This window comes from Brassica napus, chromosome C3 (assembly GCF_020379485.1).
Source record: "Brassica napus cultivar Da-Ae chromosome C3, Da-Ae, whole genome shotgun sequence".
In the NCBI taxonomy this organism is placed as follows: Eukaryota; Viridiplantae; Streptophyta; class Magnoliopsida; order Brassicales; family Brassicaceae; genus Brassica; species Brassica napus.
Window position 1 is genome coordinate 46677726 of NC_063446.1, and position 22051 is coordinate 46699776.

Sequence of the window (22051 nt, forward strand, 5' to 3'; positions counted from 1 at the left end):
GTACCGAATTTGGTGATCTTCATTACCAACCACTGAGTGATATAATATTTATAAGGTTAAAAGATAAATTAATGATCATGTGAAGTATTTTTCTATACTCGCTTCCCATGATTCCCTTGTGAATTGTGAACCGTGACTTGCTCGTTGCGTGGTGGCTTGTGACAGATTAAGAGCATGAGACACAGATGAATAGATTCAATACGTATGGTGGAATTTGTAGATCAAGAACACAACGACGATGGAATTTGTAGTTCTTGTCTTCCAAATTACTAAATTATATAACCAACAAATAATACTTGGTCGGCAGATTCACCTCCACCACACACCATGGCAACGATCATCTGTGTACTTAAATTGAAAATTCCATAGAAATTACATTGAAATTAACAGTAGAACGTTGTTTCATACAAAACAAAATAAAGTTCAAAAAAATATTCATGAAATGGTAGGAATTTACCATTCCGGCTATTCATTAATTTCACTTAATTATTGTTTTAACATTAGGGCTTATTATTATACCCATGACAATTTTATTTTTTCGGGAAACCATATTTCCAGAAATCTACCTACAAAGGTAAAAAGAATGAAAATAGATTCACAATAAATAGCCACAGGCGTATGCAAATATATTAGTCAAAGGAAACCCTAGAATAATACTTGTTATGAAATGTGGTATATATGATTCTAAGCCGTGGCGGCAAGCTTAGCGAGAACACCCACGGCGATAGAGTTGATGTAAGTGCAAGGCTCCGTGTAAGCAGAGGTCCACCGGAAATCTTGGAAATTATCTTGACGGTCGGGTCCTCCCACGATGGCTCCTGTCAACTCGTTAGCGTTAGGCTGGTTCTTGTTGAACCATTTCACAAAGCTCATTGGGCAGCTTAATGGCTCGTTGCCTTCAGCCACTGGAACCGAGGCTCCTCTGTGGTGGGCTTGCATTGGCGGGTTTGGTCCGAATCCAACCATGTACGATCTTCCTTTTGGGTTATGCCCTAATATGTAGTCAATCTGAAACGTGCAAAGGCATAAAGAAATTCAGGCCATTTTCTATTGTTTCGTGCGAACTACAAGCATTTCCTTGCATCTACGTTGTAGTATATATATATATATATATTACGAATCACTTCATAAGTGAAAAAAACATGTGAAACTTCCAGTTCCTAAATAGGTGTGCCCGTATAGTGGTCTAACGTATAACTCTTTATACAAACTATGATTGTTTACTTGTAAGGACACAAAAAAATCAAACGAAAGAGTAAAGAATATTTAAAAGAAAAAAATATTTTAGCAAAAAAAAAAAAAAAAAACGAAAAAAATATTACTTGTTTTTTCGCGAAGGCCATGAGATTTGTTGAATCAAATTGTTTGCTTCCGCAAGTGATCTTTTGGTTGTGTTTCTGGAGAATGTCGGCGTAGGCCGAGAACAAGAAGGCTGTCGCCGTGACATATTGAGTGTTCGCTCCATCCCTCAAGTGAATCAGACCACCTATTATTAATCAATAAGATCACGCTGTGAATCAAAATATAAATATGTCTATAATGTATGTTAATATATGTAGGCAGTACCTGGGGTAGTGAACACTTGGTGGTACTGACTCTCCGGGATATTTGAGCAGATGAAACTATCAGCTTGTTGTTTATATAGATCAAGTCCTTTTGCGCCTTCGAATATCATCTGCATATATATACATAAATACCCATATCTATGCATGAACTTGTTTCACCAAAACAAACTTTAATTGTGGCCATGTGTTACCTCAAGAATGAGGATCTGCGCACCGGCGTATTTGAGATCCCAGCTAAACTCAGCGACGTAAGCACTTATGGCTTCAAATTTGAGATAGCTAAGGTACACCTCAATCCTTGTTGCTTTGTATAACCATGTTGCCGCCCATAGTAACTCGTCCTTCAGATTTGTGTCAAAATTGATATCAATTACAGTGTGAACAAAAACATATTAAAAACAGAGAAAAAATTGATATTTGGAAGAGAAAATGCTTTGGAAGTTATAGTTTTGAGATTTACGTTGTAACCAGAGTTAGAACAGTAGAAAGGGCATGCTCCATCGTATGTACCCTTGTGGCTCTTGGCTAGCTTGAAGAGCTACATATTGAATATTTATATTTTAGTTTATGTATTAATGTGTATGTGTGAAAATATGTATATATTGATAAGCATACCAATTTGGCTTTGTTGAGGAGCTGGCGGGAGTACATGTGGTCTATGTGGCGGAAAACGATGGAGGAAGCAGCCAGTGCAGCGGCAGTTTCGGCCGCGATTTCTGTGCCAGGATCTTTATCACTTATCTCCAACACCGTCCTTGGCGTTTGCATGTTCTCAGGCCTCGCCCAACACTTGTGATCCGCGTTCGGATCACCAACCTATATGATCATATATTCATAGGCGCACAACCATTATAACTAGGAAATGAGCACTTTCATCTTTGTTTCTTTTTGAAAAACTTCCACTTTCATCTTTCTTGCATGATGCAAATTGATGAAACAATGGAGTCTTTCCATTCCAGACGTAAAACAATGTTTGGTATATCTTAGAATCATATTTAGAAAAATAGGTTTAAAATGTCTACATGTTTCTTAAATACATATTTGGTTCGGACCTGAACATAGAGGTGGTTCTCGCGAGAAGCACATTTGAGTAAATAATCCGTTCCCCAACGGATTGCTGCACGAGTGTTTTCGAGCTCTCCAGCGGCATGGAGTTCTTTTTCATAGTTAATGGTGGACCAAGCCAGCGTTGTTATCGTGAACGCCATTGGAAGACCATATTTCACATTGTCTCCTGCGTCATAGTACCCTCCCGCCAAATCTACCTATACAGATACACTCATATTATTAGATTATGTTGGTAATGAATCTAATAAATATAGCACAAAAACTTACATTTGCGAGTTTGCCATCATCAAGAGCCGAATCACCTCTCCACGGAACCCTATTGTTAGGAGGAAGTTTGCCTGATCTTTGAGCCTCCAAGAAGATTAGGGATTTGGTTAAGGCTTCCTTGTAATTAATGATAGTACCATTCACACATACAATGCTTATGAGACCCAACAATATAGCCCTAATCACAACATTTCTTCTTCCTTTATCCCCATGACTACCCATATTTTCAAAAGTTTCTTTTAGTAATAAAAATAGAAACTCTTTATATAAGAAGTGATCACAGAAAAAAAAACTGAATATTTTTCCCTTTTTTATAAATTTATTACAACAACAAAAAAACGAAAAGAAATTGCAGACTTTCCGTTTTTTCTTGTTTTCTTTATTTATTTATTTTTTATGCTTCTTCTACCTAAGGTTTTATATTGGATTTCAGATTGCGCAAAATTTAGGGACTTAAAATAGAATTTTCTTGGAAAGTTAAGTATAGATTTACTAATCTTGACTTAGGTATTCATATCCATTGGTCACTATTTTGTGTTTTTTGTTTCATTTTCTTTTCTAATTTTTGTAATCCTAAAAAAAGTTTTCAGATTGTTCGTTTTCTCAATTAATTTATAAATCATACATTGCTCCTCCATCACTCGTCACCGAGACTACATCACTACATCCCTCGGGATAATATGCCCCTACATCACTCTTCACTGAGACTACATCACTCAGTACATTTTCCTTTTGTCAAGTTTGGAGGAAACCTAAGTAGCATAATAGTTTCTCTCGTCTTATTAACTTAGCTAATAGACTTATTTATACAAATACATAACTTGTCTAGCAAGTTCTTTACATAATAGGATAGGAAGTCTAACTTATACATTAATGCTAACTTTCCTAATAGTTACATGGAAATATATTTTAGGTGATCTCGTAATCACCGAGATCTCCTAATACCTTTTTTGGTGAAATGATTATATTAAATTAAATTTCGATTTTAGTCAAAAAAATAAAAAATTAAATTTCGATTAGAGGATATATACAAATAGAGGCCGATTTTTTGTCAATGAGTGTAAATTAGTTTTTACATAATTAAAAAACAGAACATTGAAAGTATGTTGAACGCTTCAAATCATGAATGGTTTTATTTATCGAACACAAAAGAAGATACTAAACGTGACCTCTCCAAACAGAAGAATTGGTGATAAAGGTCTCTTTATTAATTAAAAAAACGTTATTATATTGGGCTAACTCGAGATGGGAGAGACCAAAAGACATTCTTGAATTTTATTTGATGATTGAGTTGGGTTAAGATATCGATGGTCTGATGAGAAGAGAACATTTAGAATTTAATAGCCTCACCGAATCCATTAAGTGAAAACTCAAGATTTTTACCATCTCTGAAACGAAATGATGGGGTCAAAATCTTATGACTTTGAGAATGTAAAGAATATGAACTATCCCTTAAAATGTGAACTAGCCATTTTTAATAAAAACCTGAATGGGTATTTATATCTTTTGTTTAATTATTATTATTTTTTAAAAAAATTATTATTATTTTTTAAATCAGATCACTCAAATTTGGTGAAACCCGATAAAAACAAGGTTGTTTCTCTTTTCTAAAACACTTATCATGATCATATGATACATTGTTGGTTTTTATTTTATATTTTGGTACAACTTGATATAACTAATTCAAAATATATAGTTCAACTATGTACAAAACAACATATTTACCATATATTCTATTTAATATATACAAATAAATCATAAATTTACTATGAATATTTGACATCTTCTTAGCAAATAAATTCATAAAGGTTACATAAAGTCTTATTCTTACATCATTTATATTATACTCTTATAGTTAGTTTGTAAATCTTAACCATATTATTGTGAAAAGAAAAAAAAAACATACTTTTACATATGTACCATATGATAAGTTGGGGGGGGGGGGGGGGGGGGGGTGTTGGTCATGAGGTGATAAGCATGGGATATGAAGTTTTAGGCAGTCCATATATAAATACCATAGATAATTTTCAGTTTTGTTGTTAATATATGAGATTCATACTTTTTATTTTATTTTTAATTGTGTTTATTCTATTCATTTAGAAGTAAAATATATAAATTATATATATATATTGAAAAATATAAAATATGAATTAAAATATGGGGTAATGCGTTGAATTTTATTAAATAAAGCTATTGTAGATGTTAAAAATGAAGTGAATGTTGAATAATTAGGTGATGCGAAGAGAAGTTATAAGTTTTTTTTTGGGGGGGGTTGGTCATGACGTGATAAGCATAGGTGGGAATAGAGTGGAAAGGTGTATTTACATGAAGTTTTAGGTAGCCAGCCAGTCAATATATAAATACCATAGGTAATTTTCAGTTTTGTTGTTGTTTTTTTTTAACAACAAAAGACTAAGAAACTAAGAAGATCCCTGATCCGAGAGCCACCTCGGGGGAACTGAATGAACATAAACCATAGCAGATGGCGAAGTACTAGCACCTCTTGCCAGCTTGTCCGCCAGAGTATTTTGCGCCCTTGGGATATGTTGGATAGTAAAGTTGAGAAAGAATTCTTTACATCGCAGAAACTCCTCCATATGTGTAGTGAACGCCGGTCATTCTGTCGGTGTAGACACCATCTTCACCAATTGAGAGCAGTCAGTTGAAAACACCACCTCTGAAATTTGTAGGGTCTTCATGCACTCCATCGCCCATATCAAAGCTTCACATTCAGCATGTAAAGGTGATAGACTCCTGCGAATAGACATTGCACCCATCATAGAATCAGTGGATCCATCTTTTCTGTAGACCCATCCTTGTCCCGTGTAAGGATTCTGTTCCTTCCATGCTCCATCAATATAACACTTGTCGACGCCATGTGGAAGAGGGTTCTCTGCAATATATAGACGTCCACGATTTATAGACGCATCTGTCTGAGCTTCAGCCCACAAGACACCTTCTATCTCCGCAGTCCGGAGAATGTCAAAAGGGGTCCTTGTCTGATTCTTAAAAACTTTAGCGTTTCGATTCTTCCAAATATACCACAATATCCATGGAAAATAATTCAAATCCGGTTCCTTGGGTAACCGCCAGAAGAGATAGTCCATATTTGTGAAAAGAGACGGGGTGGGGAAAACCCATGGGCATGAGGGAATATTGGATAAAGCCCAAGTTTGTAGTGCTAATGGACACTCAAACAGCACATGATTAATGGATTCTTCCTCATCACCACATATTTTACACTGCATATCCCATTTTATCCCTTGTGAATGAAGATTCTTAGTTACCGGTAGACTACCCGATAGCATTTGTCAAACAAAATGTTTCAGCTTTGGTGAACATTGAAGCTTCCAAGAATGAGCCAAGAGTGGTTTGGTATCTGGTCCCAAAACACTATCCTGAGCTCCCCTATCCGGAAATAATTTGTCCGTTCTATAACCTGATTTAACCGTATATCTACCATGATCCGTAAAATGCTAGCCATATGAATTTGGTTTTGGATTAAGACTAATGGCTAAACTCCGTATAATATCCACATCATCCTGATGAATATAAACTTTGAGCAAATTCAGATTCCAAGAAATATCTTCTGGATTAATTAAATCTTCCACCTTAAGTAATGGATTCAAATATTGATTCGAAAATTTTGGTATTGCTGACCTCGAGCGAGGAGCAGGGATCCAAGGATTATTCCAGACTGAAATGCTCGAACCAGTTCCCATTCTTTTGATTAGCCCTTTATTAACCAAGAGATCTAGCTGATGTAATACTTCTCCACCCATATGAGGGAGAATATGATCTGATTGGGTCCAAAGGATCAGATTTCCTATAGTATCTTCCTCTAAGAACTCTAGCGAAAAGAGAATCAGGTTTATCTATTAACCTCCATAGCTGTTTCGCTAATAACGCCGTATTAAAATTTTGAATATCTCTAAAACCATACCACCGTCCATTTTATCTTTGCACATTTTATCCCATGAAAACCAATGCATACCTCTTGTATTGCCACTGCCACTCCACCAAAAATGGGCAACTGTACTGGTAAGTTTTTTCGTAACCGTTTTTGGTAAACGAAAGCAGGACATAACATGAGTTGGGATAGGTGATGCCACTGCTTTAATTAAAACTTCCTTTCCTCCTTTCGTAATGAATCGTATTGTCCAATTATTAACTTTATTATTAACCCTTTCATTAAGAAAACCAAAAACTTGTGTTTTGAATCCCCCAAGACTCTCAGGTATTCCCAAATATGTTCCCATACCACCAATTGTAGTAATGCCCAAAATCTGTTATACCTCTAGACGGACTGCGTCTGGGACCTTATGTCCAAACTGTAGGGAAGATTTCAGAAAATATAAGAGATTCATATTTTTTATTTTATTTTTATTTGTGTTTATTCTATTCATTTAGAAGTAAAATATATAAATAATATATATATATATATATATATATATATATATATTGCAAAAGATAAAATATTAATTAAAATGTGGGGTAATGTGTTGAATTTTATTAAACAAAACTATTGTAGATATTAAAAATGAAGTGAATGTTGAATAATTAGGTGGAAGATAAATAAATTTATGTGGAGCTTTAAAATGAGTAAAGAGAGTGTCGAATTATTATTACTACTAGTGGTGTGTCTGCACTTCGCGCAGAATTATTCTATTTATTTAGTTTAAATATTGACGTTTTATTATATATTGGTCGGTTTTTCTTTTTATTTATTTTCACATATTTCATAGAATTATACTATTTTAGTTATTGCATGTAGAGGTGGGTATTCAGATATCCGTTCGGATTCGGATCGGATATTTTAGACTTTTTGGTATTTCGGTATATGGATATAGAATTTGTTTGGATAATTTTATACTTCGGATCGGGTTCGGTATTTGTAGTTCAGGTTTGGTTAATTAAAGTTACTTAGAAAAACGATCGGGATGAACATAGCTCATGAATCAAAAATAAAATATGAATCAAATAATATGTTTACGTTGGAAGATATAACAATATAGTATTAAGCAAAAAACCATAAGATAGGTTATAAACCAATGAGTGGGGCATCAATTACTCAAAGATGAAGATCAATACATCACCAAATCAACCTTTGGAAAAGTGTATCCTCTAATAAAATTAAAAGTTGTGAAGAAATTAAAAATAAAACCATTAATTCTACGACATAGAAGTGGTTAGGTTTAACGTGAATTATGAAGTGGAAATGAATGAATCTAAACAGTTAGGGATTTAGGATTACTATATAAGTTTTTGGATATTTCGGATATCCATTCATGTAAATGGTATTATCCGATCATGTTCGGGTATGAAATCTTTTTTTACTCAATACCCTTTGGATATTATTATAGATCGGGTCAGGTTCGAGTTTGGATTTGTCGGATAAGGTTCAGGTTCAATTTCGGATATCGAATAAAATGCCCAGCTTGCATGCATCTGACCAGTGATCGTATATAATAGTTCAATTTGATTCAACTTATTTTATTATTTTTTTCTTATTTTCTATAGTTTTATGTTACAAAAAAAAACTTTCACTTTTTTTTGTTATAAAATTTTATATTTGAACATGAATCATGGATTTTGGTCTTATACATTTGTTTCTTGAATTTGTTGGCACTTTTCTTTAATTTTTAAACACAATATTCTTTTAAAATTTGATATATGCATCAGTAAGAGTTTTAGTATATTTAAAAATAATTTCATATATGTATATATTGTAAGTTGTAAATTTATATCTACGATTTATGTTTTTGATGTTTTGTTCTCAGCATTCTCAACTCTTTCTAGAAAAACTTGGTTTTTATTATTAGAACAGGTGTTGTCAATTTATTTTCATATATTTGTTTCAAATACATGACGCTCATTTATACACATGAAGTAAAAAGAAAATTTCTTTCTCTTAATCAATATTTTAGGAACTTCACTGTGATAATTAAAAAGTATATTTTTGTATATTTGTATACTCTATTTTGCGTGAAAAGGTGAAGAATTTTGCGTAATTGTTTTTGAGTTTTAGGTTATCTTATTTAAAGTTCATAAAGATTTTATTTAAACTTATACTGGAATTAGGTATATTTAGATTAGACTAACTTTTTAACAAAAAAAAGATTAGACTAATTTATAGATATGGTTTGACTTATTCGGTGAAAACATATTCAATTAGACGATCTGTCTTCTTATGTTAACTTCTTAGATGAGGAAAAGACAAACATATTTATAGATATAATCATTGTAAATTTGTGATACAAACATATTTGGCTATGGCAATTCAATATTTGATACCGGAAGAATGCAGACAGTAATATATATATATCTTGAGGAACTAAAAGTTCTGTACGTACACAAATTAATGCATTTCCTAACATTTTTGAAGGTCTATATATTAAAATTATTTTGAAAATCTCAACTGTCTACGATGAGGATCATAACCTCCAGGAAGACAATTTGATTTCAATGGCTCTTGCCTTTTTCTACAGAAACATCCTTGGTTTCTTTGAGCTCACGGGTGTTTTCTTTTATAAATAGCTCTTCAGTCCTCATCTCATCATCAGAACCATATCTTTCATCATATTGTCTGACCGCCAAAGCCTCCTCGTTGTTTGAAGAATCACCATCTCGACTTGTGGGGTTTGTCACCGTCACGATGAATGCCAACATCACTCCCTTCTTTTTTTTTCTTTATTGATATCAATATCATATTCTTCTTTCGAATCCTCAAACGGTTCTTCATCTTCTTCTTCCTCAATTGGCTCCCTTTGGACCCCACGTCCCTGCATACCTTAGAAAGACTCATTGAATAACAGGAGGAAACACATCAATTTGAAGGTCTATACGTTAAAATTATTCTGAAAATTTCAAATGACATTTTAGAAGAGTTAGCTATCATCACAAATGCTACAAATATAAATATGGTTACAACACTTCATTCTCTTTCTGGCACAAAGTCTCCTTTTTTAAAAAAAAATTTCGCAACTTTAAGCAACTTCGAGGTATGTTATGTGCATCTGATGAACATATTCCAATCTTAGTATTCTAGAAAACATGGAAAACAACCGACACAACTATCTTGGTCCTCACCATGGGTTGCTCCGGGGGAGATCGAAGCTGAACTAATAGCGATATTGAAGGAGACAACGCCGAGATTGGACATGTCGGAATACACAACCGAGTCTGTGAGAAACGTATGTAGTAATAAAAAACAGAGGAGGAGCATGTCCACAGTCATAACTCATAAGTTATCCACCTTTCTTGACATTCTTAGCCTCCAAGAATCTCAACAGAGACCTCTGTGGTGTTTAATCATCCGCCAGCTTACAAACGAGCATAACGTATGAATTCGACATAGATGGAGGTGATGCGTGACAGAGTTTAATCATATCAGACCGAGGAGATGTTCATCGCATCAGAACAGACTAATTTATAGCTCAGGGTTGTAGTGGTCACCTTCAACGATAATGAAGCTGAGTGGGAGGGGGAGGTGGAGCGAGCGTAGTTTAATAAATGGATTACTGGAGGAGTTAAACAAAAAAAAAACGATTCCGTTATACAGAGTTTGATCGGATTCATTCTAGGAGATGCAACATATGCTTACAAAAAAAAACCTAGACAATCTCGGGCCAGGTTGAAATAATTAAAGGCCCAATAAAATAAAAAGTCCATTGCTACCATGCTTTGAAAGTTAAATTGCATTCATCATCGATAGCACCAATACGGGAGTTTGTTGATTGACTGCCACGTCTTGGGATTTGCCCCTCACTCCATGATGACGTGGTGCAAGGAGAGAGCATATCCTACTTTATTGTATAAGATTGTATATGGTGTTAGAAAAGAATGATTCTTATCAAACTAGACTTTAATGTAGGAACATGTGTTTAAGAAAATAATTTATTTAATATATGATACAATGACAAATTTTTACATGCGTAAGAAATTGATGTGCACAATAAAATGAATATGAATCACTCATTTAACATATGTTTCAATGGAACTTTCAAACAGTTGTCCCCAAAATTTTTAGTTGTTATTTTGATAGTTTAAATTTATAATTAGTTTTACTTTTTTTTAACTTACAAAATCCATGGTTGTAAGTTAAATGAGTAATTCATATTCATTTTATTGTGCACATAAATTCCTTAGACATGCAATCCCTGTATCATATTAAATAAATTATTTTTTAAACACATGTTCCTACATTAAAGTCTACTTTGATAAGAATCATTCTTGTCTAACACCATCTACAATGGTAATAATAATTCAACACCCTCTTTACCTCTTTTAAAACTCCGTATAAATTTCTCTATCTTCCACCTAATTATTCAACACTCATTTCATTTTTAACATTTACAATAGTTTTATTTAATAAAATTCAACTTATTACCCCACATTTTAATTCATATTTTATCTTTGGAAAATTGTCGAAACGGAACAAATATTCAGCATAGTTGTCCTTTTGGTATAAAAATTTTTTTGTCCGTTTTTCTCTCTCTTTTGCCCTTTACAATTCTAAAATTTAATGAAATAAATAGTTTTATGAATCAAAATAATTGTAAAAAAAATAGAAACAATTGATAAAACACCCATATACACAAACTGATATTTTTTTTGGTTGAAAAACTTCATAAACTAAATTTTAAAATTACGTTCTACTAAAAGCAGAATTCATCTTCTACGGAAAATGAGTTCGAAAAAAGTGAATTCTAGATTAAACAAGTTTGTCTACTTTTTTTAGAACGAACAATCTACTTTTATTTAAAATTCTAAATAGGGAGAATGTGAATTCTACTAATTGTAAAGATAGCTATTTTTCTGTCGAATGCAACTTCTACTTTTATTACGTATTCTACAACTTCCAGAATGTGAAATCTAGACATTATTCTGACGGCTACATGAGGTAGAATATGCTTAGGGGATTTTTGTCTTCGTTCTATGCAATGTAGAAAGTGCCTTCTACGGGTAAGAAAACCTGATTTTTGCAATAATTTAGGAAATTTCAGTTAAGAAAATATTCTTAAAATATTCAAAATATTCAAACTTCCTAAAACGTGTATATTTGGTCACAAAAATATTCTTAAAAATATTTGTAATCTCTGGGCTTGCCTAAAACGTTACAAACATATATTTTTGATTTTCTTGATATGTTTACAATATATATATATATATATATATATATTCAACGTTTTTATATATTTACAAATATATATTGACTAAAAATTATATATGTATATTTATTTTAATTTTTATTAATATATTTATTTATAGAATTATTTGAAATTCAATTGTGTATATCACGGGAATTTATAAATGTTATTGTCCATCCTATCCATGAGAATATTTTATTTTTAATTAAAATTATACATTAAAACTAATAATTGAATTTAAGTATATAAGTATCGTAAAATATTAGTTTACAAGTGTTACTTATTATAACTGTTTAATGTATAAAATTATTTATCAAATATGATAAAACATTTAAAATACTTAATAAAATTTTAAGATATTTAAATAATTTATAAAATAGTTAACATATACTAAAAATTGTTGAATATCGACTAAAAATATTTGGTCGATATTTTATAAATATCTATTTGTAAATTTAAATGAACTAAAAAAACATATTTAAATATTTTTGTGTGATCTTTATGTTAATTGAATTTGTATTAATATATTCATTTCTTTTTATTAATGTATTTATTTATATAATTATTTTAAATTCAATTTTTTATATTAAATTTTTATATTAATATAAAAACCTTTAAATATATTGTTTTATTTATTTTTACTAATATATTCTAAAATTTTGACTTAAAATTATATATATACATAAATATATATTTTCAATTTAATTTTTATTTTAATTCGTTTTTAATATTTAAATACTTTTAAAAATGAATTTATTTAATTAATTTGGTTAATCAAGGGTTAGTTTTGGGATTATGAAAAATAATTATAGTAGAGGGACAACTTGATGATGATATTATACCAAAAAGACAACCATATTGAATTTTGTTTCATTTTGGCAATTCTCTCTATAAGTTATACATTTTGCTTCTAAATGAATAGAATAAACAAAGAATAAAATAAAAGAATATGAATCTCATATATTAACAACAAAACTATTTAAATATATTTGTGTCCTCTTTATGTTAATTGAATTTGTATTAATATATTCATTTCTTTTTATTAATGTATTTATTTATATAATTAGTTTGAATTCAATTTTTTATATTAAATTTTTATATTAATATAAAAACCTTAAATATATATATATATATATATTATTTATATATTCTAAAATGTTGACTTAAAAGTATATATATAATATATATATAATATAAATATATTGTTTTAGTTTAATTTTTATTTTAATTCATTTTTAATATTTAAATACTTTTAAAAATGTATTTATTTCATTAATTTGGTTAATCAAGGGTTAGTTTTGGGATTATGAAAAATAATTATACTAGAGGGACAACTTAATGATGATATTATACCAAAAGACAACCGTATTGAATTTTTGTTTCGTTTTGGTAACTTTCTCTATAATTTATACATTTTACTTCGAAATGAATAGAATAAACACAAAATAAAATAAAAGAATATGAATCTCATATATTAACAACAAAACTATTTACATATATTTGTGTGCTCTTTATGTTAATTGATTTTCTATTAATATATTCATTTCTTTCTATTAATGTATTTTTTTATATAATTATTTTGAATTCCATTTTTTATATTAAATTTTTATATTAATATAAAAACCTTTAAATATATTGTTTTTATTTATTTTTATTAATATATTCTAAACTGTTGACTTAAAATTATATATATATAAATATATATTTTTAATTTAATTTTTATTTTAATTCGTTTTTAATATTTAAATACTTTTAAATGTATTTATTTGATTAATTTGGTTAATCAATGGTTAGTTTTGGGATTATGAAAAACAATTATACTAGAGTGACAACTTAATGATAGTATTATACCAAAAGGACAACCATATTGAATTTTTGTTTCATTTTGGTAATTTTCTCTATAATTTATACATTTTACTTCTAAATGAATAGAATAAACACAAAATAAAATAAAAGAATATGAAACTCATATATTAACAACAAAACTGAAAATTACTTATGCCTAATACTTCATGTATGCGTATCACCTCATCACCAAACCATCACCCCCCCCCCCCCAAATCTTCCTACTTCTGCCCAGATCCCCCTCTCTAATCTAAATTTAAATCATAATTAAAATATGTAAATAGCGTTTAGTTAAAAGCGAGCGAGAGAGAGAGAGAGAGAGAGAGAGAGAGAGGACATAAGCTTAATGGAAAACGAAGATGAGCAGCTTGAGTTCTTCCTCTTGTGACAGAGTACACGAAGAACCACTGTTGGAGAACAATGGGTTTCAAGGAGGAATGATGGAGAACAATGGGTTTCAAGGAACAATGATGGAGAACAATAAGTTTCAAGGTAATCGTGGAGTGTGTCCTGACATAAGAGAAAAATTCCTTAATGAAGCCAAAGCAACTCGTCTCTGCTCCACAAACCAAAAATAATTTGAAAAAAGTTTGAAAAGATTGAGGAAGAGCTGAGAATTAAGAAAGATGAGTTTGCATTGATTTGCAAGATGAATGAAGGGATGATGGTGAGGCTGAATGAGGCGACTCAAAGAACTTAAGCTGTTGGCATTGCGCCAATGAAGAACATAGGAGTGCATGTTATGGTCTTAGGAGTTATGGCATGAATTTATAGAAGGTTTGGAAATTAACTATGATATAAGTAGTGTATGTGTTGGTTTATCTTTATGTATATGTTCTGAATTTGTTGTTTTAAACATGGTGTTGAGTTAAGAACTTGAGTACTGTTTGGTATGTCTAGAGAACATGAATGTTGTTTTTTAATGTTTGGCGATGATAAACACAATGTGAACAAAGAGGTTTTAAAGTTCATAAAGCTTGAAAACATAATGTTAGACACAAAGTTTGAATCACAAGCCGCAAGTACATTAAAAAATCTGATACAAAAGTTGTTAACATCTATGAAACAAAAGCCGAAAAACAAAAAAAAAACATGATGAAAAACTAGTCTTCAGTATTTTGTGTTGGTTGTGTACGTGGTATCACTTTCGGGCCATGGATTGTCTGACCAGCACATGGCCCCGAAGTGTGCTGAGTTAAAAACTTGAGTATTGTTTGGTGTGTCTAGAGAACATGAATGTTGTTTTTTATGATTGGTGATGATAAACAAAATGTGAACAAAGAGGTTTTAAAGTTCATAAAGGTTGAAAACATAATGTGAGGCACAAATGAAACAAAAGCCGAAAAACAAAATAAAGAGACATGATGGAAAACTAGTCTTCAGTATTTTGTGTTGGTTGTGTAAGTGGCATCATTTCGAGCAATGGATTGTCTGACCAACGCATGGTCCGAAAGTGATACCACATACACAACCAACACAAGATACTGAAGACTAGTTTTCCATCATGTCTCTTTATTTAGTTTTTCGGCTTTTGTTTCATAGATGTTGACAGCTTTTGTTTCAGATTTTTAATGTACTTGCGGCTTGTGATTCAAACTTTCTGTCTCACATTATGTTTTCAAGGTTTATGAACTTTAAAACCTCTTTGTTCACATTTTGTTTATCATCACCAAACATAAAAAAACAACATTCATGTTCTCTAGACACGCCAAAAAGTACCCAAGTTCTTAACTCAACACCATATTTAAAACAAGAATTTCAGAACATATGCATAAAGATAAACCAACACATACGCTACCCATCTCATAGCTAATTTCCAAACCTTCCATAAATCCATGCCATAACTCCTAAGACCACAACATGCACTCCTATGTTCTTCATTGGCGCAATGCCAACCGCTTGAGTTCTTTGAGTCGCCTCATAGATGTTAAAGCTTTTGTTTCAAATTTATTAATGTACTTGCGGCTTGTGATTCAAACTTTGTGTCTCACATTATGTTTTCATGCTTTATCAACTTTAAAACCTCTTTGTTCACATTTTCTTTATCATCACCAAACATAACAAACAACATTCATGTTCTTTAAACACAACAAACAATACTCAAGTTCTTACTTCAACACCATGTTCAAAACAAGAAATTCAGAACACATATATAAAGATAAACCAACACATACACTACTCATCTCATAGCTAATTTCCAAACCTTCCATAAATTCATGCCATAACACCTAAGACCACATAACATGCACTCCTATATTCTTCTCGCGCAATGTTAACCGCTTTTGTTTCAGATTTTTTTAATGTACTTGCGGCTTGTGATTCAAACTTTGTGTCTCACATTATGTTTTCAAGCTTTATGAACTTTAAAACCTCTTTGTTCACATTTTCTTTATCATCACTAAACATAACAAACAACATTCATGTTCTCTAGACACAACAAACAATACTCAAGTTCTTAATTCAACACCATGTTTAAAACAAAAAATTCAGAACACATACATAAAGATAAACCAACACATTCACTACTCATCTCATAGCTAATTTCCAAACCTTCCATTAACCCATGCCATAACTCCTAAGACCATAACATGCACTCCTATGTTCTTCATTGGCGAATGCCAACCGTTGAGTTCTTTGAGTCGCCTCATTCAGCCTCACCATCATCCCTTCACTCATCTTGCAAAGCAATGCAAACTCATCTTTCTTAATTATCAGTTCTTCCTCAATCTTTTGAAATATTTTTTAAATGATTTTTGGTTTGTGGAACAGAGACGAGTTGCTTTGGCTTCATTAATGAATTTTTCTCTTATGTCAGAACACACTCCACGATTACCTTGAAACTTATGTTCTCCATCATTGTTCTCCATCATTCTTCCTTGAAACCCATTGTTCTCCAACAGTGGTTCTTTGAGTCGCCTCATTCAGCCTCACCATCATCCCTTCATTCATCTTGCAAAGCAATGCAAACTCATTTTTCTTAATTATCAGTTCTTCCTCAATCTTTTCAAATTTTTAAAAATGATTTTTGGTTTGTGGAACAGAGACGGGTTGCTTTGGCTTCATTAAAGAATTTTTCTCTTATGTCAGGACACACTCCACGATTACCTTGAAACTTATTATTATCCATCATTGTTCCTTGAAACTCATTGTTCTCCATCATTCTTCCTTGAAACCCATTGTTCTCTAACAGTGGTTCTCCGTGTACTCTTTCACAATGAGGAAGAACTCAAGCTGCTCATCTTCGTTTTCCTTTAAGCTTCTGTCCTCTCCGTCAGTCTCTCTCTTTCTCTCTCTCTCTCTCTCTCTCTCTCTCTCCTTCTGTTCTTCGTCGCTCTCTCTCGCCTACTGTGATTCGTCTCTCTCTCTCTGGCTTCATCTCACTCTCTCCCTCTGAAATTTTCATCGTCGTCGCTTGTCAAGAAGAGACACATAATTTTGTTTTTGCCCCAAATCGATTTGGATTTTTTATGTCGGGTCGGGTTGTGTCAGATTTTTTTAATTGGGCAATCACTAATAACTAAATGTTATTTACATATTTTAATAGCAATTTCGAATTTGGATTAAAGATGGGGATCTCGGCAAGAGTAGGAAGATTAGGGGGTAATATGAAGAGAAGTTATAATTTTGGGAGTTTGGTCATGAGATGATAAGTATGGGTGGGAATAGATAGGGCATGTGTATTTACAGGGGGTTTTAGGTAGTCACCCTTTATATCTAGGTTTGAAGATAATAATAATATACATTATTGGATTATATCTTCTATATTTTTATTGTGATGTTTGGCTTACGTTTAAATATGAAGAAAAAAATGACTTAATGTAAAATGATGATTTGTTTATGTTTTTATAAATTATATTTGCAAGCGAATTAGAATAAAACTAAGAAATTAACTCGATTTAACTCAACAAACACAAACAAAACCAAATCAAACCGAACTGAACACAAACCAAACAAAAACCAAACCAAACAAAAACAAACCGAAGTAAAACCTGTCCACATAAACCGAACACAAACCGAATCCGTACTTAATCCGAAATGCACACCCCTAAATAAGGGCTTCTCTGCTGCTGTAGGAAATGGAAAACAAGTTAGGGTATTCGAAAATTCACTTGGAAAATAAAATATTGTCTAAAAATTGGTGAGAATGAATAAACTTTGGCGAAAATATAAAATTTTGGCTTGGTTTTCCAAAATTTGGTCACACATAGTTTAAACAAAAATACAAGTGTTAATGACTACATTACTTAAGGGATAAAAACTAAAAGAAAATCTAATACAAAAATAAAATGAAATATTTATTTGTGTAAATTGATTATTGACTAAAATTTGAATCTCAAAATATACAAATTTAGTTAATTTATGTTCGATGATTTAATCAAACTACACCCATCAAATATATTTTTCACCTAAAAATATTTTTATCTTAGGTCATAAATAATAGAGTTCTAAATCTTTGACTCTAAATTAAAATTCAGTTATATATAATTTCAGTCTTTTCCTTGTGGTCGTTTATGAAACATTTATGCACACTTAAGTACTCGACAAATTTATATATTCAATTAGTTATAGTTAATATATCTTCATACAGAATTTAGAAATGTTAATATGTTCTCTGAATTGTTTATCTACCGAGAGATCGATGAGATCTCGTTATCATTGTCATTTAGCGACATTAATATTTGTAATCACATGCTTTTAACTATAATTTTTTGGCGATAGTTTACCTCTCGCTAATTTGTAGATATTTAGCTATAGAAAATCTATGAGTCCTACCAGTGTAGGTCCGGACTTACAAGGCGCCTAAAGCTCACACCGAAATGGTGCGCTTTAGCCATATTGTTTTAATGTAATCACAACAATAAAAATATTACAAAAATTATTAAAAAAACTTATAAATATCAGTATATTATTAATAAAAAATATATATTGGTTTTATCAATTTTTAATAATTTGTAATAAACTAAATATTTTGGTCAATTTGTATTATTGTATTATCATCGAAAATCCATTTATTTGTTACATGACTGATTATTTTTATGAGTTTCAATTCCTAAATTTTTTTTTTTTTGTAGTAACAATTGAAATCATATTTTTCGTAATATATGATTAAAAAAATTCTTTTTGCGTAAAATTTATCCATTATTTCTTAAAATTCCAATATCTCAACCGCTTTTGTAGTTTCTTTACTTGTAGATAATGAAATTCCATAAAATGAAATTCCTTCATAGGATTATAAGGGTTTTCTGCAAAAAAACCCTCAATGTGGTTTTTTTTTGCAAATTAATCCGCGAACTCAAAAACCCACGGGTCAACCCTCCAAGTGCCAGTCAAACCGCAATATAACCCTCGGCCGTATTTATGTGTATTTGACTGTGTATAATTTTAACATTTTTTCAATACTAGGTCGTTTTGGCGCTAATTTTTTAATGAAAAAAATTTGTTGAACTCGTGGTTTGAAATTTGAACCTTAAATACCATGTGCATGCTATATAACTATCTCGGCCAACAAATATTTGTTTACTTAACAAACGCAATTATATAGATTTCTAAAACGAAATGACCTTGTTTTTCTCGGACATGGGAGCTTGCGTAAATGCACAATGAAGGTGGTGTTCAACAAATTTTTTTCATTAAAAAATTAGCGCCAAAACGACCTAGTATTGAAAAAATGTTAAAATTATACACAGTCAAATACACATAAATATGGCCGAGGGTTATATTGCGGTTTGACTGGCACTTGGAGGGTTGACCCGTGGGTTTTTGAGTTCGCGGATTAATTTGCAAAAAAAAATCACATTGAGGGTTTTTTTGCAGAAAACCCGGATTATAATAAAGAACAATAATTTTAAACCGTAATGTCTTATAATCTTTTACAGAATTCAAGAGAACATAACTAACTTTTATTAGTTCTTATAAATTATATTTTGCAAGCGAATTAGAATAAAACTAAGAAATTAACTCGATTGAACTCAAGAAACACAACCAAAACCAAATCAAACCAAACTGAACACAACCAAACAAAAAACCAAACCAAACAAAAATAAAACCGAAGTAAAACCAGTCCAGATAAACCGAACACAAACCGAATCCGTACTTAAACCAAAATGCACACCCCTAAATAAGGGTTTCTCTGCTGCTGTAGGAAATGGGAACCAAGATAGGGTATTCGAAAATTCACTTGAAAAATGAAATATTGTCTAAAAATTTGTGAAAATGAATAAACTTTGGCGAAAATATAAAATTTTGGCTTGGTTTTCGAAAATTTGGTCGAGCAAAAATCAGATTGGATCGCAGAGATAGAATTTGAGATACGAAAGGGTCATGGTCGAGCATGGATAATTTCCAAAGTCGACATTTCAAGTAAGACTCAATCTCAATCATCAAGATGAGTTAGTAGAAGACATTTGGTCGAAACAAAATCAAGTTTGTACGGGCTCATAAGGAGATGGTCCGTAGATGTTTCAGAGATAGTCTACATAGAGGTTTGGTAACGGCCAGAAGACGAAGGTGGCTACAATGAATCCATGAGTTAGGGAGTCAAGCTAGGAACCTTATTTAAGGTATTTGAAGATTGACCCCAACAGTTAGCCCCCCAGCTCGTTAGAATTGTGAGCTTTTAGCGTGAGGTTCTAGCGAGTGGCTTGGGAAGTTAGGCAAGTTAGGAAAGTTAGGCGGAATTAATGGTTCAAAAGGTCCGTCGTAAGTGGCCATCTGCCGAGCTGGTCGCGTGTTCAATCCATCTCGGCCATCCGCCGAACTAGACTAGTCCAGCTCGGCGGATGGCCGAGCTGGTTTCGTGTTCGATCCAGCTCGGCGGATGGCCGAGCTGGACTAGTTCAGCTAGGCGGATGGCCGAGCTGGTCACGTGTTCGATCCAGCTGGCCATCCGCCGAACTGGACTCCGCCGAGCTGGTTGCGTGTTCGATCCAGCTCGGCCATACGCCGAGCTGGACTGGTTCAGCTGGCGGATGGCCTAGCTGGTCGCGTGGTTGATTCAGCTCGGCGGATGGCCGAGCTGGTCGTTTTGGTCGATCCAGGTCGGCCATCCGCCGAGCTGGACGGTGTGCTCTGTCCACCCTTCAATGAAACGGGAATAACGTATGCTACAAGATGCTGATTAACCTCAGACCGGTGGCATTGGAAATCTAACTCAACGATCTAGCTTCGGTCAAAAGATGGACTCAATCAAACTTTGGGAAGGTCTTCATCCATAGCTAAACATCTGACGCGTCTGTGCAGTTCTGCACCTCAAAAGGTCCGAACGAACAAGTTGGACTGCGTGTTTGGTTTCGTGATCCATTTCTCTCGAGTCTTTTTCTCAGGAACTTTTGTCGAGAGTGTGTTGAGAATGATTTCGTACAGAAACGCAATTTTTTAATATTTATTTCGAGATAACCGTTTTTAACCCCAACAATGTTTGCTTCTTGTTGTCGATAAAATATATCTATAACTCGTCGTATATCCTTTTCAATAAAAATTACACGAAGTTTATATTGCGAGAAAATTTTTCCAGAGAATTGTAGACATTGATTCGTCGTGACCAATTTTGATCCCAACAGTTAGCTCCCCAGCTCGTTAGAATTGTGAGCTTTTAGCATGACGTTCTAGCGAGTGGCTTGGCAAGTTAGGCAAGTTAGAAAAGTTAGGCGGAATTAATGGTTGAAAAGGTCCGTCGTAAGTGGTCTTCTCGTTCTTCTGAGAGTGGAATGCAATAAGATTGGGGATGTGCCTTGTGAAGGCTGCCTACGTACCCTTGTCGAAGGGATCAAGCCTTTTGTAGTTCGCCCTGGAGTTGAGATTCTAAAGACCTTTTTCCAGTGAGACCTTTACGGTCCAGTTTATATGTCGTGTAGAGGTTATCAGGCATGTGCTGCCGATGGCATTTCATATTGTGTGTGTAGAGGGAAGACTACGAGTTGTCATCTCGTAATCCAACTTTGTGTGAACTGCTATATTCGTGATCTGTTTCGAGAGTTTTCTACAGTGCATAAACTTGCGGGATTTTTGAAGATGCTCAAATATTAGCAAGAGACAAAGTTTGGGATCTTGTACCAGGGTGTTTGATACTATGCCTAGAGATGGTAGAAGACCAGTGTGCTGGGTTTGGGGGCAAGACCTAGGTCTAATCACGGCTTTAGGGGTGCGATGACTACTTTG

At 32.6% G+C, this 22051-nt stretch overlaps 1 protein-coding gene across 1 annotated transcript; it reads right to left on the reverse strand.

The window, feature by feature from the left end:
• Positions 1 to 434: 434 nt before the first annotated feature.
• On the reverse strand, positions 435 to 3284 carry LOC106356976 (endoglucanase 16-like). Its single transcript, XM_013796681.3, has 8 exons — positions 2901 to 3284; positions 2618 to 2830; positions 2181 to 2381; positions 2026 to 2103; positions 1757 to 1906; positions 1567 to 1675; positions 1323 to 1486; positions 435 to 1008 (listed from the first exon to the last, which is right to left on the reverse strand). Exons 1-8 carry the CDS (start codon positions 3120 to 3122, stop codon positions 685 to 687), a joined length of 1461 nt encoding a protein of 486 aa, XP_013652135.2. The 5' UTR covers positions 3123 to 3284; the 3' UTR covers positions 435 to 684.
• Between the last annotated feature and the right edge of the window lie 18767 nt (positions 3285 to 22051).

Coding starts and splice junctions, on each gene's coding strand:
- LOC106356976 (XM_013796681.3), bottom strand. CDS start 3,122: ATGGGTAGTCATGGGGATAAAGGAAGAAGAAATGTTGTGATTAGGGCT. Junction 1,907..2,025: donor GTTCTAACTCTGGTTACAAC/GTAAATCTCAAA, acceptor ACAAATCTGAAG/GACGAGTTACTATGGGCGGC. Junction 1,487..1,566: donor CCAAGTGTTCACTACCCCAG/GTACTGCCTACA, acceptor GATTAATAATAG/GTGGTCTGATTCACTTGAGG.